Here is a 16,582-nt window from a genome sequence, read left to right on the forward strand (position 1 = left end):
GTAACTTATCAGTCATTTGGTGACATCATTTTATTAGCTTGAACAAGGTACAGAAACCTCACCTCTCTTTAAATCCCTGTACCTTCTTCCACTTATAATTATCTTAAATATTTCCACTGCTGGGTTGGGGTGGAATTTTAGGTTCCTCATTCCTAAAGGGGATTTTTCCCCAAGAGGGGAAGGCCTGGCAGGATGAAAGTCCTGGCTCCCTACTCACCTTGGCAGGGGAAGGCTGGGCAGCTCATTACATCTGGTTGGGGGGAAATCTAGGCTCCCCACTCAGCTTTTGCTGGCATGGGTGGGACTGAGGCCCCAGTGTTTTCTATGGAGTTTAATTGGAGTAGAGCAGTTATTGTCTAAAAGTTTTCTTTCTTGCCAGGAAATACTGCCCATTTCCAGATCCTGTGGCTAGAGAGCAGGCTTTCATTAGGCTTTTCTTTGGTCTATGTCCATCAGCATTTCCAGGTTACTAGCTTCTTCAGCTTCAAGTCTGGGCTATATTAGGCAAAAAGAAAACTTAGGAAACTCATCACCTTGTTGTTTCTAGGGTCTCAAGGTCCCTAGCCAGTCTACCTTCTTCTCACCACCTTTCAGAGTCTTCCAATATTTGTCTTATATATCATGTCCAGAGTTTTTAGTTGTACTTAGCAGGAGGAATAAGGAAAAGTATGTCTACTTCATCTTGTCAGAAGCAGAGTCTCTAAATGAATTTTATACAATTGCCTCTCACAATGGGATATGAGTGTATTTGGTTACAATATGTCTATTTTCAGGATGAATCAAAACTGGTCAAAAAGCCACAACAATGATAAAAACGTTGTTTGACTTTGTGTTTTCTCCCTACGAAATCTCAAATTTGCTTCTAGTGATGAAGATACTTATTTCTCTAGAAGTATTACTACAGAGCTTTGTAAGAGGTTACATCTTACTTAAAGTTAAAATCTCCATTGCCTCTTATCTTAGTCCATTTAGGCTGCTGTAACAAAAATTCCATAAACTGGGTGGCTTATAAACAACAAACATTTATTTCTCACAGGTTTGGAGACTAGGAAGTCCAAGATCAAGGCACTTGCAGATTTAGTCTCTGTCCTCATAGACGGTATCTTTGCACTGTGACCTCACATGGCAGAAGGGCTTGATCACTCTTTACAGTCTCTTTTATAGGATGCTAATCCTAATCATGAAGACTTTGACCTCATGACCCACCTAATCACTTTCTGAAAGGCCCCACCTCCTAATACCTGCCTCAGGAATTAAGATTTCAACATATGAATTTTGAGGGGACACGTTCAGACCATAGCACCTCTGCTACCCTCAGTCTGCAGAAAGGAGAAGTTCCACACTTGCATTAGCCATGTTTTCAGAAATTAAAAAATTTCTCTGGTTTAAAAAGTGTTGTGTTTCAACCTTAATAAGACTGAGACCAATTCCCTTTAGAGACTATCTACTTTGTCTGTCAAATAACTTTCAAAAGTGTTATACTGCTCCCAACAGAAAGCCTTCTTTTTTTTTTCTTCAGACGGAGTCTTGCTTTGTCGCCCAGGCTGGAGTGCAATGGCACAATCTCGGCTCACTGCAACCTCCACCTCCCAGGTTCAAGCTATTCTCCTGTCTCAGCCCCCCAAGTAGCTGGGATTACAGGCACGTGCCACCACGCCTGGCTAATTCTTTTGTATTTTTAGTAGAGACAGGATTTCACCATGTTAGTCAGGCTGATCTCGAACTCCTGACCTCGTGATCTGCCCACCTTGGCCTCCCAAAGTGCTGGGATTACAGACGTGAGCCACCAGGCCTGGCCCCAAAAGTCTTCTTTTTTTTTTTTTTAATTTATTTATTGTTATTATACTTTAAGTTGTAGGGTACATGTGCATAACGTGCAGGTTTGTTACATATGTATACTTGTGCCATGTTGCTGTGCTGCACCCATCAACTCATCATTTACATCAGGTATAACTCCCAATGCAATCCCTCCCCCCTCCCCCCTCCCCATGATAGGCCCCGGTGTGTGATGTTCCCCTTCCTGAGTCCAAGTGATCTCATTGTTCAGTTCCCACCTATGAGTGAGAACATGCGGTGTTTGGTTTTCTGTTCTTGTGATAGTTTGCTAAGAATGATGGTTTCCAGCTGCATCCATGTCCCTACAAAGGACACAAACTCATCCTTTTTTATGGCTGCATAGTATTCCATGGTGTATATGTGCCACATTTTCTTAATCCAATCTGTCACTGATGGACATTTGGGTTGATTCCAAGTCTTTGCTATTGTGAATAGTGCTGCAATAAACATACATGTGCATGTGTCTTTATAGCAGCATAATTTATAATCCTTTGGGTATATACCCAGTAATGGGATGGCTGGGTCATATGGTACATCTAGTTCTAGATCCTTGAGGAATCGCCATACTGTTTTCCATAATGGTTGAACTAGTTTACAATCCCACCAACAGTGTAAAAGTGTTCCTATTTCTCCACATCCTCTCCAGCACCTGTTGTTTCCTGACTTTTTAATGATCGCCATTCTAACTGGTGTGAGATGGTATCTCATTGTGGTTTTGATTTGCATTTCTCTGATGGCCAGTGATGATGAGCATTTTTTCCTGTGTCTGTTGGCTGTATGAATGTCTTCTTTTGAGAAATGTCTGTTCATATCCTTTGCCCACTTTTTGATGGGGTTGTTTGTTTTTTTCTTGTAAATTTGTTTGAGTTCTTTGTAGGTTCTGGATATTAGCCCTTTGTCAGATGAGTAGATTGCAAAAATTTTCTCCCATTCTGTAGGTTGCCTGTTCACTCTGATGGTAGTTTCTTTTGCTGTGCAGAAGCTCTTTAGTTTAATGAGATCCCATTTGTCAATTTTGGCTTTTGCTGCCGTTGCTTTTGGTGTTTTAGACATGAAGTCTTTGCCCATGCCTATGTCCTGAATGGTACTACCTAGGTTTTCCTCTAGGGTTTTTATGGTATTAGGTCTAACATTTAAGTCTCTAATCCATCTTGAATTAATTTTCGTATAAGGAGTAAGGAAAGGATCCAGTTTCAGCTTTCTACTTATGGCTAGCCAATTTTCCCAGCACCATTTATTAAATAGGGAATCCTTTCCCCATTTCTTGTTTCTCTCAGGTTTGTCAAAGATCAGATGGCTGTAGATGTGTGGTATTATTTCTGAGGACTCTGTTCTGTTCCATTGGTCTATATCTCTGTTTTGGTACCAGTACCATGCTGTTTTGGTTACTGTAGCCTTGTAGTATAGTTTGAAGTCAGGTAGCGTGATGCCTCCAGCTTTGTTCTTTTGACTTAGGATTGTCTTGGAGATGCGGGCTCTTTTTTGGTTCCATATGAACTTTAAAGCAGTTTTTTTTTTTTTCCAATTCTGTGAAGAAACTCATTGGTAGCTTGATGGGGATGGCATTGAATCTATAAATTACCTTGGGCAGTATGGCCATTTTCACGATATTGATTCTTCCTATCCATGAGCATGGTATGTTCTTCCATTTGTTTGTGTCCTCTTTTATTTCACTGAGCAGTGGTTTGTAGTTCTCCTTGAAGAGGTCCTTTACATCCCTTGTAAGTTGGATTCCTAGGTATTTTATTCTCTTTGAGGCAATTGTGAATGGAAGTTCATTCCTGATTTGGCTCTCTGTTTGTCTGTTACTGGTGTATAAGAATGCTTGTGATTTTTGCACATTAATTTTGTATCCTGAGACTTTGCTGAAGTTGCTTATCAGCTTAAGGAGATTTTGGGCTGAGACAATGGGGTTTTCTAAATATACAATCATGTCATCTGCAAACAGGGACAATTTGACTTCTTCTTTTCCTAACTGAATACCCTTGATTTCTTTCTCTTGCCTAATTGCCCTAGCCAGAACTTCCAACACTATGTTGAATAGGAGTGGTGAGAGAGGGCATCCCTGTCTTGTGCCAGTTTTCAAAGGGAATTTTTCCAGTTTTTGCCGGATTCACAGCTGAATTCTACCAGAGGTACAAGGAGGAGTTGGTACCATTCCTTCTGAAACTATTCCAATCAATAGAAAAAGAGGGAATCCTCCCTAACTCATTTTATGAGGCCAACATCATCCTGATACCAAAGCCTGGCAGAGACACAACAAAAAAAGAGAATTTTAGACCAATATCCCTGATGAACATTGATGCAAAAATCCTCAATAAAATACTGGCAAACCGGATTCAGCAACACATCAAAAAGCTAATCCACCATGATCAAGTGGGCTTCATCCCTGGGATGCAAGGCTGGTTCAACATTCGCAAATCAATAAACATAATCCAGCATATAAACAGAACCAAAGACAAGAACCACATGATTATCTCAATAGATGCAGAAAAGGCTTTTGACAAAATTCAACAGCCCTTCATGCTAAAAACGCTCAATAAATTTGGTATTGATGGAACGTACCTCAAAATAATAAGAGCTATTTATGACAAACCAAAAGTCTTCTTAAGGCTCAACTAAACATCCAGACTTGTAAGACAACCATAGCCATAGGCCTTACATGGTACCAGTTTACTCAAAAGGGTATCAGTTAGAAAAACACAGATTGCCAACAAAGAAGTATCAGGTAGGTGTTCCTCTTCAGTGGGAGTCCTTACAGGAGTCTACACAGATCAGGTACAGGGAGAAGATTCACACTGGATATGAATGAGAATCACTCTAGGGCAGAAGGCCCCATGTACCACAGGAGCCAGTATCTCTAGTAACAACTCCATAGGCAGAACTTCCAGAATCTCCACAAGGGACAGTTATAAGAGTCACTACAATCAGGGAAGTCCAAAGCTACGGCTTCCTTTCAGGTATTTACAATTCTCCCTCTCCAGATGCAATTTACCAATTGGGTTATTTTTACCATAAGCAACAAACACGATTTTTCATTGTTTCCTGGGAAACTAGGGAGTTAACAAAAAGTCAAATTTTCATAAAAGGGGAAAGGGTTTGTTAACTCTTTATTACTAGGTGTCATATCTTCCACAAAACAAAAGTGAACAAAGTTGTTTTCTCCGGACTTTTAAAAATGAGCTTTTCAACTGCCTTCAGTGTATCTTGAGGAAAGCAAGAAGTCCTCACTACTTCCTGCCTAGACTATTACCTCTTTGCTTTTCGTAGGCTTATGTGCATGCAATTTGGAGTGATCTTTCCATAAAGAAAACCCTGTCATGTCATTTTTGGCTTAAAAATCAATACTGCAGTGCTTCCCGAACACGTTTGAGAGACAGTCCCAAATGCAAGCACATATGTAGCTGTATACTTCTCTAACACCAATGGTTATCACCACTCCCCTAAACTGGTCATCTCAAACATTTTCTATTTCATACCCTTATCATTTAAATAGACATCATTACAGGGTGAGAAAAACAAATGAATATAATGGGAGTTCTCATCTTTTCTTTGAGTACCCCAATGATTATTTTGATCACCCTTCCCTCAAGTCCCACTGCTTATAACTTCATTCACTGTGTTACCCGTAGGCCCCTGCCTCAGTTCTCTGATGTCATTATGCCTTTGTATATATTATAATTCTCTATGCCTAGAATAGCCATTTATCTGGCCATTGCCCTTCTTCCTCCTTTCCATTCCCTATTCTCCCTTCTACTGCATTCAATTCTACCAATCTACCTCAATTGGACAGGGGCCCCACCTATATATATATATTCATATATATGTGGAATGATGTGAAAACAGACATTGGTAGTGGTGGTAGAAATAACAGCAACACTGAGGACATTGTCTACTGTATCAGTGGACACAGATACAGACAGTAAAAAAGGAAAGATCTTCAGGAGATCACTACTTGGAAGGAGAATCTGATCTTTTTTTTTTTTTTTTTTTTTAAATGGAGTCTCCCTCTGTTGCCAAGAGAATCTGACCTTTTAAAGAAAGCCCAGAAAGATTGCCCAAAATGGGTATAGCCATACATTCTTTGGACTTCTTTTACAATGAAGATGCTAATGATCAAAAAACAAGTTGAGTTTGTGCCACTGCTGCTCTTTTCTTTACAAACGAGACCCGCATCATTTATCTCACCTTCTGGAAGAGCTTTTTAAGTGGCCTAATCACCTCCAGACTTGGATCCTTCCTATCTACTTTATAGAATACTTCAAAACCCTGACTCATTCCCCACTAATCTATATAAAATCTAACTTCCTTAGATGCGACACTCAAAGCTGACTCCAGAATCTGGCCCCAACCTACTATGTTAGCCTTTCCCACCACTGCTGAGATAACCTGACCTGCAACCAATAACATTTAAGTAACCCTCCAGTACCTGCCCTGCATTGCAATTCTGCCATCCTAAAACTAGATTTTTGCTAAGATGTTTCCTTCATCTAGAATGCCTTCCCATGTACTCTGTTGGAATCCTACTCATCTATCAAGGCATGGGCCCATCACCACCATCTTTTTGATGTGTGCCCTGATCCCCACAGCTGAAATACAACCTTGAATTGTATCAGTCTTCATAGTTTAGAGAACATAATACATGTCATTTTATCCTCATAGCAGCTCTCTGAGATATGTTTATGCTCTTTCTACAAACTCAGCCCAAGTGCCCTGGCAAGGTCTGCAGCCAATGACAGAAGTGGGGATTCAAATGCAGGTCTTCAGGCTCCAAATATCCTGTGCATAACCTATTCCACTGATGCTACCTTTAAAAACCTCTACCTCCTCTGTGATCCCAGGGTGATTTATAATTTCAATAGCACACTAACCCCAGGTCCATTGTGTATTAGAGTTGATATAAGTTGGTAAAGGGAGGGAACCTCGTCTTGTTTATCCAAGTATCCCCAAAGTATTTACCATCTTCTTTACATATGGTGTAAATGTATCAAGTGGTCAAACTGAATTTAATTCATAGAGGTTTTTTTGTTTTTTTGACAGAGTCACACTCTGTCATCCAAGCTGGAATGCAGTGCATGATCTCAGCTCCCTGCAACCTCCGCCTCCTGGGTTCAAGTGATTCTCCTGCCTCAGCCTCCCAAGTAGCTGGGATTAGAGGTGCCCGCCACCACGCCCAGCTAATTTTTGTATTTTTAGTAGAGACAGAGTTTTGCCATGTTGGCCAGGCTGGTCTTGAACTCCTGACCTCAGGTGATCCACCCACCTCAGCCTCCCAAAGTGCTGAGATTACAGGCATGAGTCACCATGCCCAGCCTTCATTGAGGTTTTTTATTTTCCTTTATGGCAAATTGTTGAGGGAAGTCAGGGACCCTGAATGGAGGGACCAGCTGGAGCCACAGTAGAGGAACATAAATTGTGAAGATTTCATTTTAATATGGACATTTATCGGTTCCCAAATAATACTTCTATAATTTCTTATGCCCGTCTTTAATCTCTTAATCCTGTTATCTTCGTAAGCTGAGGATGTATGTCACCTCAGGACCACTGTGATAATTGTGTTAACTGTACAAATTGATTATAAAACATGTGTGTTTGAACAATATGAAATCAGTGCACCTTGAAAAAGAACAGAATAATAGCAATTTTTAGGGAACAAGGGAAGACAACCATAAGGTCTGACTGCCTTCGGGGTTGGGCAAAAAGAGCCATATTTTCCTTCTTGCAGAGAGTCTATAAACGGACGTGTAAGTAGGGAAGATATCGCTATATTCTTTTCCTAGCAAGGAATATTGATATTAATACCCTGGGAAAGGAACGCATTCCTGGGGGGAGGTCTATAAACGGCTGCTCTGGGAATGTCTGTCTTGTGCAGTTGAGATAAGGACTGAGATATGCCCTGGTCTCCTGCAGTACCCTCAGGCTTACTAGGATGCGGAAAAACTGCCCTGGTAAATTTGTGGTCAGATCGGTTCTCTGCTCTTGAACCCTGTTTTCTGTTAAGATGTTTATCAAGACAATAGATGCACTGCTGAACATAGACCATTACCAGTAGTTCTGCTTTTGCCCTTTGTCCTGTTCCCTCAGAAGCATGTGATCTTTGTTAGACCCTTATCAGTAGTTCTACTTTTTGCCCTTTGAAGCATGTAATCTTTTTACCTACTCCCTGTTCTTACACCCCCCTCCCCTTTTTGAAACCCTTTAAAAACTTGCTGGTTTGAGGCTCAGGGGGCATCACAGTCCTACTGATAATGTGATGTCACCCCTGGTGGCCCAGCTGTAAAATTCCTCTCTTTATATCTCAGCCAGCCAACACTTATGGAAAACAGAAAGAACCTACGTTGAAATATTGGGAGCAGGTTCCTCCAATAGCAAATTCCAAAATTACTGCTGGAGTCAGCACCCCAGAAGCAGAACAGGGTGGAGGCTGGAGGTGTGGGCTCCTCCCTGGGCAAATCACTCAACACCTCTATGTGCCCAAGTTATGCCTTCTTTATAGGGTTGTTATTAGGATTAAATTAAACAATATACTTAAAAACCAAGCCAGGGCCTGGCACACTCAATATATACCAGCTATTATTATATATTCCATTTTATGTCTCCATGTGGTATTCCTATGGCCAAAAATTACTGACCTCAAAATTAATTACTCCAAATCATCAAGAGAAATTTAGATACTATGGAATGTAAACTAAGCTGCAAGGACATTTACTCTTAGTATATTTTATAAAGATCTCCCTGGAATCCTTTTTATTTGAAATAATCCATTACATAAAACCCCTAGTTATCTGGGAAAATATTTTACACTGAGTGACTCAATTTATATTACATGAAAAAACCAGGTATTAATATTAAGGGAAATACAAGTGAGATGAGTATGACAGGGAATTTTTTTTACCTTCCCCCTTAATTTTGCAATGACTAACATTCTTCTTAAGCCAAGTACCAGGTGCTAGTCAAAAGTTTTAGCAATGAGTGGTGTCTGACTCTTTGCCCTGAAGGTAAAGAACAAGCAGGCACCAGAGTCATGGACCACTTATCTATCCCTTTTAGAGGTCTGCACGAAGCACATATTCAATCTTCAAGGAATTTACAAATGATGTAGTCAAATGAATAAATACAAAGGCGTTTACAGACACTGATGACTTCACTGGAATAAATAGCAGTTACTGTGTCTGATCTTTTTTTTTTTTTTTTTTTTTTTTTTGAGATGGAGTCTCTCTCTGTCGCCCAGGCTGGAGTGCAGTGCCACAATCTCGGCTCACTGCAACTCCATTCCCCCCGGGTTCACGCCATTCTCCTGCCTCAGCCTCCGGAGTAGCTGGGACTACGGGTGCCTGCCACAACACCCGGCTCATTTTTTTGTATTTTTAACAGAGACAGGGTTTCACGGTGTTAGCTAGGATGGTCTCGATCTCCTGACCTCGTGATCCGCCCGCCTTGGCCTCCCAAAGCGCTGGGATTACAGGCATGAGCCACCGCGCCCACCAACTGTCTGATGTTAACATTGCAACCGAGACACCCCACCTGAGTGAGTTACACTGATTCTTACTCAGTAAAGACATGTTCGGTAAGTGAAAGCCTTCGTATGCAACAGGTCATTTCTCTTACTGGGTCATTACTGTAAAACGAGAGGGTAAGAGAAGGAATTTCTAAGATTTCTTTCAGATCCAAACTCTGTGATTCTGTAATCTCTCCTGGGCCCCACCAAGACGAGGAAGGCAAGAAGGGCGGTTGTGACCCACAGCAAAGGCCATGCAAGCAAAAGTGAAATTCTGGGCGCGGTTAAACTCAAAGCGATCAAATTAGTTTGCAGGAGTTAAGACTGGAGTCAGGGTGGTAAGGAAAAACGAGGCTGGGCAGGTCTGGCACAGGACAGGCATCTTTGAACCTATTTCTGGGAGTTCTGAAACTACTGTTCTCGTGGGCCTTGGCGACTGATTTGGGAAACCTGACCCCGGGTTGGCCTGGCTTCCAGCCACCGTCGCAACATAAACAAGCCAATTCAAAACAGGGTCGCAGTCTTTGAAACCAGCTGAGGCAACGGATCCCCTCCACACTTCGCGGGCCCCACCATCGCCCCATCGAACACCATTATCCCTCTTCCCAGCGCGCTCCCGTCCGCCCGCCCGAGGCCGGCGGACCTGCAGCGGCGGCGGGATGGGGTTGGATAGAATGCGGCCCGGTCCCGGCCTAGCGGGGCTCGGGGAGCCGTTCCCTTCGGTCCTGCGCCCACCTTGGTACTGGGGTCCGCGTCGGAGCAGCAACTGAGGGCGGCCTCGTCAGTGAGGCCGCCGGACGGGGGCTGCGGTTCTGCCATGTCTGCACTGCAGTATCACAGACGACGAGACCCAAAGGAACAGAGGAGTCACCCACGCTCCTCCTCGGCCCTGTGCCGCCTTAACTAGGGACCGCGCGATGGCGCCGTGGGCGGGCGACCGCTGACTTCCAGCCAATCGCTGCGCGGAGAGCAAGTTGACTCTCTGCTGATTGGGTCCCAGTGAGTCAGCGCCTCCACCCACAGGACTATGCCTCAGACTACAACTCCCAAGGAGCCTTGCGCATAAAGGAGGCAAACTCGTTAAAAAAAAACGCAGGCTGGGCAGAGTGCTTTCTCTGTTATTTAATGAACTAATTTTGTTTGTTTAACTAAAGTTTGGTAACCATTCACACCTCAGGGCTGCAATTTGGTAGAAAATTTGAATCCGATGGAAACTGAGAACGGTGAGTTGTTCTTTTAAAATTGTAAGGATTCAGAGGTTTCTCAGTTTAAGCAACACAGAGTAATGAAAACAATTGTTGAGTCGAAAACCTATGTTCAAGTCTTGGTTCCGCTATATATTAGCGCCAGAAGCTTGCAATAATTACTGACCCTCTCTCTGAGCTTCCTAACAGGATTTAGTGAGAATTAAATAAGTTTTCTTTTTTTTCCTTTTTCTTTTTTTTAAATTTTTTTTTTTTTTTTGAGACGGAGTCTCGCTCTGCCGCCCAGGCTGGAGTGCAGTGGTGTGATCTCAGCTCACTGCAGTCACTGCAGCCTCGACTTCCTGGACTCAAGCGATCCTCCGGCCTCAGCCTTCCGATTAGCTGAGACTACAGGCCGCAAAACCACGCCCAGTTAATTTTTGTATTTTTTGTGGAGATGGGGGTTTCACCATGTTGCCCAGGCTGGTCTCAACTCCTGGGCTGAAGCGATTCTCCCGCCTCAGCCTCCCAAAGTGCTGGGATTACAGATGTAGCCACTGTGCCCAGCCTAAATGAGATTTAAGTCATGGTTTGTCTGCTTAGGTTCCAAATATCCATAACTTGCAGTACTTTTTACGTTAATATATATTTTGTGTTCACTGGAAGGCTGAGTCATCACTGTGTCTTCAATGACTGACTCATAGTAGTAGATGCTCATTAAATACTTCCTGTTGTTAAAAGAATAAATGGGAATGACTGGTGCTCACCTAATCAAAATGAGGTTGGGTAGGGATATATATGGCACTAGCCACCTGGCCACCACCAAGAGGTCTCCATCTCTCATCTCAGCTTCTTTGTGCATCTCAGCTTCAGTTTGTCAGACACCAGCTCCACGAGACTAGAAATTTGGCAGCTGTCCTCTCACTAGGAGAGGGAGTAAATTCTCGCTCTGGATTTTATCCAGCCAGCGTGGATTTTATCAAATTGGAAAATCCAAGAAGGAGCTGTGATTGGCCTGGCCTATGACCTGTGCTTACTACTGTGACTGAAGCACTGTGATTGGCAACCTGGATTAGGACCACCTGGTTGGAGTTTGGCGAGGATCCATTCCCCAAAATAAGAGCAATGATATTCTTATGAGAAGGGAGGATGGCCAGGCAAATTGAACCATAGATGTCCACTGCAGAAGGATGGGCAGGATAAGGATTTCAGCAGAAAGGTTGAGCACACCTCATACTAACTTATTGAGGGTATTTCATCAAAACACAGTCTATTAGAACTACAGGACTTCTATATGGAGCTAGACCTTAAACCTTTTAAACTCAGGAATTGGGGCCATACACAAACTCTGCATATACTGTGTGTTACCATTGAATTATTGAAAAGACACCCAAATTGTCTTCTTTTGCATTAATATATATATATATTTTTAAGACAGAGTCTTTCTCTGTCACCCAGGCTGGAATGCAGTGGTGTGATCTTGGCTCACTGCAACCTCCGCCTCCTGGGTTCAAGCGATTCTCCTGCCTGAGCCTCCCAAGTAGCTGTGATTACAGGCACCTGCCACCATGCTGGCTAATTTTTGTATTTTTAGTAGAGACAGGGTTTCACCATGTTGGCCAGGGCTGGTCTCAAACTCCTGACCTCAGGTGATCTGCCTGCCTCGGCCTCCCAAAGTGCTGGGATTACAGGCATGAGCCACTGTTCCCGGCCCTTTTGCATTAATCTTTCTGGTGAGCTTCTTAGAATATGTGAGACATAAGCATGTAAATGAATAGGAAGACTCAATATCAATTCATTTACCAATTAATCTGTTCATGTGATGAAATTCCAACAGAAATCCCAACAGAGTTTTTCTTTTTCTCTTTTCTTTCCTTCCTTCCTTCCTTCCTTCCTTCCTTCCTTCCTTCCTTCCTTCCTTCCTTCCTTCTTTCTTTTCTCACTTTGTTGCCCAGTCTGGAGTGCAGTGATGTAGTCTCAGCTCACTGCAGCCTCGACCTCTCAGGCTCAAGCCATCCACCCACCTCAGCCTCCCAAATAGCTGAGACTATAGGCATGCACCACCAACCCCAGATAATTTATTTTATTTTATTTTTTGTAGAGATAGCATCTCACTCTTGAACTCCTGAGCTCAAGTGATCCTACCACTTTGGCCTCCCAAAGTGGGATTACAGGTATGAGCCACTGTGCCTGGCCCAGGGATTTTCAACTAAAATGAACAAGCAGATTCTAGATTCTATTTTTTGGGCCCCAAATAGGAAAGACATACTGAATAATAATTAAGTAGGGGAACATTCTCTACTGGATAACAAGACTTTGTGCAAGCTACAGTAATTAAGACAGAATGAAAAACAGACAGTATGATGAGGAGGCTGGCATAGATCAACAAATGGAAACTGTAGTAGACCTCTCTAAGATAACCCCAATTATCCCCACCTCCGGGTATTCACAGTCTTGTCTACTTCCCTAACCTTGAGTATGGGCTGGACTTGGTGGCTCACTTCTGATACAAAGAGCATGACAGACATGATAAGGTGTCACTTTGTGTCACTTCTGAGATTAGAGAATGAACAGGTTGTGATTCTTATCTTGGGAGCTCTCTGTCACTTTCTTTGATCTCTCAATTGGAGTGTAAGCAAGTTGTCATGTTGAGAGCAACACTAAGGAGAGATGCATGTGGCAAGGAACCAATGTCTCTGGTCAACAGCCAGTGAGGGCCAGATGCCTGCCATCAGCTACACAGTGAAATTGCAAGTGGGTTTCAACCCCTTAATCACTGTCTTGTGAGAGACCCTGATCCAGAACTACCTAGCTGGACCATTCCCAGATTCTTAAACCACAGAAACTGTGAGATAATAAATATTTATTGTTTTCAGCTGCTAAGTTTTGGAATCCGTTGTTATCCATTAATAGGCAACCAATATACATACCCACCATGTTTGTGTCTGTGTGTGTATATTTTATATATAATATATATAATATATTTTTATATAATATATATTTTTTTATATAATATATATAATATATTTTTATATAATATATATTATATATATTTCATATATAATATATATTATATATTTTTATATAATATATTCTATATTTTGTATATAATATATATTTACATATAGAATATATATTATATAGATTTTTAAATATATTATATATTTTTATACATATATATTATATATTTTATATATTTTATATTTTTTATATATAAATATATATAAAAACTTGATATGTGTTATGTTAGTGCTAGTGGGGAAGAGATTATTTTTTCAATGAATGGGGTAAGGACAATTGATTATGCATGTAATAAAAAAAATCTCTATTTCATACCATAAAGGAAAACATAAGTCCAAGAGGATCACAGACATAAATGCGAAAAGGCAAAACTTAAAACCTTGAAGAATAAAATACTAGAAAATGCCGTTGTGAATTCATGGTAGAAATTTCTTAATGAAGGCCGGGCATGGTGGCTCACGCCTGTAATCCTAGCACTTTGGGAGGCTGAGACAGGTGGATTGACTGAGCTCAGGAGTTTGAGACCAGCCTGGGCAACACGGTGAAACACTGTCTCTGTTAAAATACAAAAAATTAGCCAGGCCTGGTGGCATGTGCTTATAGTCCCAGCTACTCAGGAGGCTGAGGTAGGAGAATTCTTTGAACCTGGGAGGTGGAGGTTGCAGTGAGCCGAGATCATGCCACTGCACTTCAGCCTTGGTGACAGAGCAAGAGTCTGTCTCAAGGCAAGGCAAGGCAGGGCAGGGCAGGGCAGGGCAAGGCAAGGCAAGGCAAGGCAAGGCAAGGCAAGGCAGAAGGAAGAAAGAGAGAAATTTCTTAATGAGATATAAAAGCACAAAGTATAAAAGAAAGCTAAAACACACCCAGAAGGTAAAAAGTTAAACCATAGACCAGGAGAAAGTATGGGCAACACACACAGCCAACAAAGGTTCAGTATCCAGAATATGTAAAAACTGTTAGAAATCAATGAGAGACACACAACTCAATAGAAAAAAATGGCAAAAGAGAATAATAGGCAATTTACAAAAGAAAGAATAGAAATAGCATTTAGGCATATGAAAAATTGCTCCAAGTCTCTCCCACATGGTGAAACCCCACCTCTACTAAAAGTACAAATATTAGCCAGGTGTGGTGGCACATGCCTGCAATCCCAGCTACTTGGGAGGCTAAGGTGGGAGAATCACTTGAACCTGGGAGGCAGAGGTTGCAGTGAGGTGAGATCACACTACTGCACTCCAGCCTGGGTGACAGAATGAGACCCTGTCTCAAAAAAAGGAAAGGAAGAAGGAAGAAGGAGGAAGGAAGAAGGAACGAAGAAAAGAAAAGAAAAGAAGAGGCCAGGAACAGTGGCTCACGCCTCTAATCCCAGCACTTTAGGAGGCTGAGGCAGGCAGATCATGAGGTCAGGAGTTCGAGACCAGCCTGACCAACATGGTGAAACCCCGTCTCTACTAAAAATACAAAAATTGACCAGGTGTGGTGGCACGTGCCTGTAACCCCAGCTACTCAAGAGGCTGAGGCAGGAAAATCACTTGAAACCGGGAGGCAGAGGTTGCAGTGAGCTGAGATCACACCACTGCACTTCAGCCTGGGCGACAGAATGAGACTGTATCAAAAAAAGTAAAAGAAAAAGAAAAATCGCTCCAATTTTCTGGTAAATAGGAAAATGCAATTTAATATAGAAATGAGTTTTCTTTTATGCTCTTGAGATTGACAGAAATTAAAAAATTAAAAACCTGTAAATATCAAGTGTTGGTGTGGATGTAGAACAGCTAAAATGACTAAACACTTGCTGGTGGACACACTTTGGAAAGTAATTTGGCAGTATCTAATTAAGTTGAAGAGAGTACCTCCTGGATCCGCTGCTAAGTATATATCCTAGAGGGTTATTGTGTCTGCACTCCATGAGACATGTATAACAGACATGGTTTGAATTGCAAAAAAATAAAAGAAGAAAAAAAGATAAAGCCTTAATGTCCAACTGTAGGAAAATAGATAGATTGTGTTATTTTCATTGAGTGGACTACTATACATAAGTAAAAATGAATGAACCAGAGCTACTATTCCAACACGGATAAATCTCATAATAGAAATGAAAAAAAATTACAAGTTGCAGAAGAATACACATAGCACAATACCATTTTTGCAAAGCTTAAAAATATGCAGAATGACATAATGTATTGCCTAGGGCTAAATACACATCTAGTAATGTTACAGGAAGTGCCTGGGAATAAACAAATTCAGGAACATGATTTCCTCTAAGGGGCAGCAGAGGAAGACATAGGGGAGGGATATACTGTAGATTTCACTGTGTTGACAATGTTTTATAACTTAAGCTGGATGTTGGGCAAATGGAGAGTTGTATTATTCTTTATGACTCTATTTTTTTTTTTTTTTTTTAAGACGGAGTCTCGCTTTGTCGCCCAGGCTGGAGTGCAGTGGCTGGATCTCAGCTCACTGCAAGCTCCGCCTCCCGGGTTTACGCCATTCTCCTGCCTCAGCCTCCCGAGTAGCTGGGACTACAGGCGCCCACCACCTCGCCCGGCTAGTTTTTTGTGTTTTTAGTAGAGACGGGGTTTCACCATATTAGCCAGGATGGTCTCGATCTCCTGACCTCGTGATCCGCCTGTCTCGGCCTCCCAAAGTGCTGGGATTACAGGCTTGAGCCACCGCGCCCGGCCAACTCTCTGTATTTTTAAATATTTCATTGCACATTTTTTTTAAAACTAAAAAGTAACCAGCATCACATAGAGAAACAAAAGAGAAGACAGTGATCGTGGGGAAGAAATAGTTTAGAAATAGTCCCTGTTTGAGAAGACACAAATTCCAAAGAGTTTAGAAGTGCTTTGTCAAACCAAAAAACAGAAAGAGGTTCTCTAAAAGAAAAAGGTATTTATTTGAATGTAGGGCATTGCAATGGGAATATGTATGCCATAGTAAACTATATGCATATTCAGGGAAATAAAGGAAAACAAAAGATTTTTAATGAAAAATGAGGAAGATTACATAATTGTTTTGAGGCAATTATCCTTGGCTACAATGA

At 41.8% G+C, this 16,582-nt stretch overlaps 2 protein-coding genes across 3 annotated transcripts in view; both read right to left on the minus strand.

The window, feature by feature from the left end:
* BTBD9 (BTB domain containing 9) overlaps positions 1-16,582 on the minus strand; it is an 820,757-nt gene that overhangs the window by 533,372 nt on the left and 270,803 nt on the right. The window lies entirely within an intron of this gene.
* The window catches only part of GLO1 (glyoxalase I), a 453,994-nt gene that overhangs the window by 18,189 nt on the left and 419,223 nt on the right, over positions 1-16,582 (minus strand). The window contains exon 2 of one of the 2 annotated variants that reach the window (XM_050787840.1): positions 10,070-10,207. In XM_050787840.1, the coding sequence (XP_050643797.1) occupies positions 10,070-10,153 (84 nt within the window). In that variant the 5' untranslated portion in view covers positions 10,154-10,207. Of the gene's footprint in view, positions 1-10,069; positions 10,277-16,582 lie in introns of those variants that run through there. The other variant, XM_050787839.1, reaches the window with a different exon arrangement.

The sequence above is a fragment of the Macaca thibetana genome, chromosome 4, assembly GCF_024542745.1.
Source record: "Macaca thibetana thibetana isolate TM-01 chromosome 4, ASM2454274v1, whole genome shotgun sequence".
Classification (NCBI taxonomy): Eukaryota; Metazoa; Chordata; class Mammalia; order Primates; family Cercopithecidae; genus Macaca; species Macaca thibetana.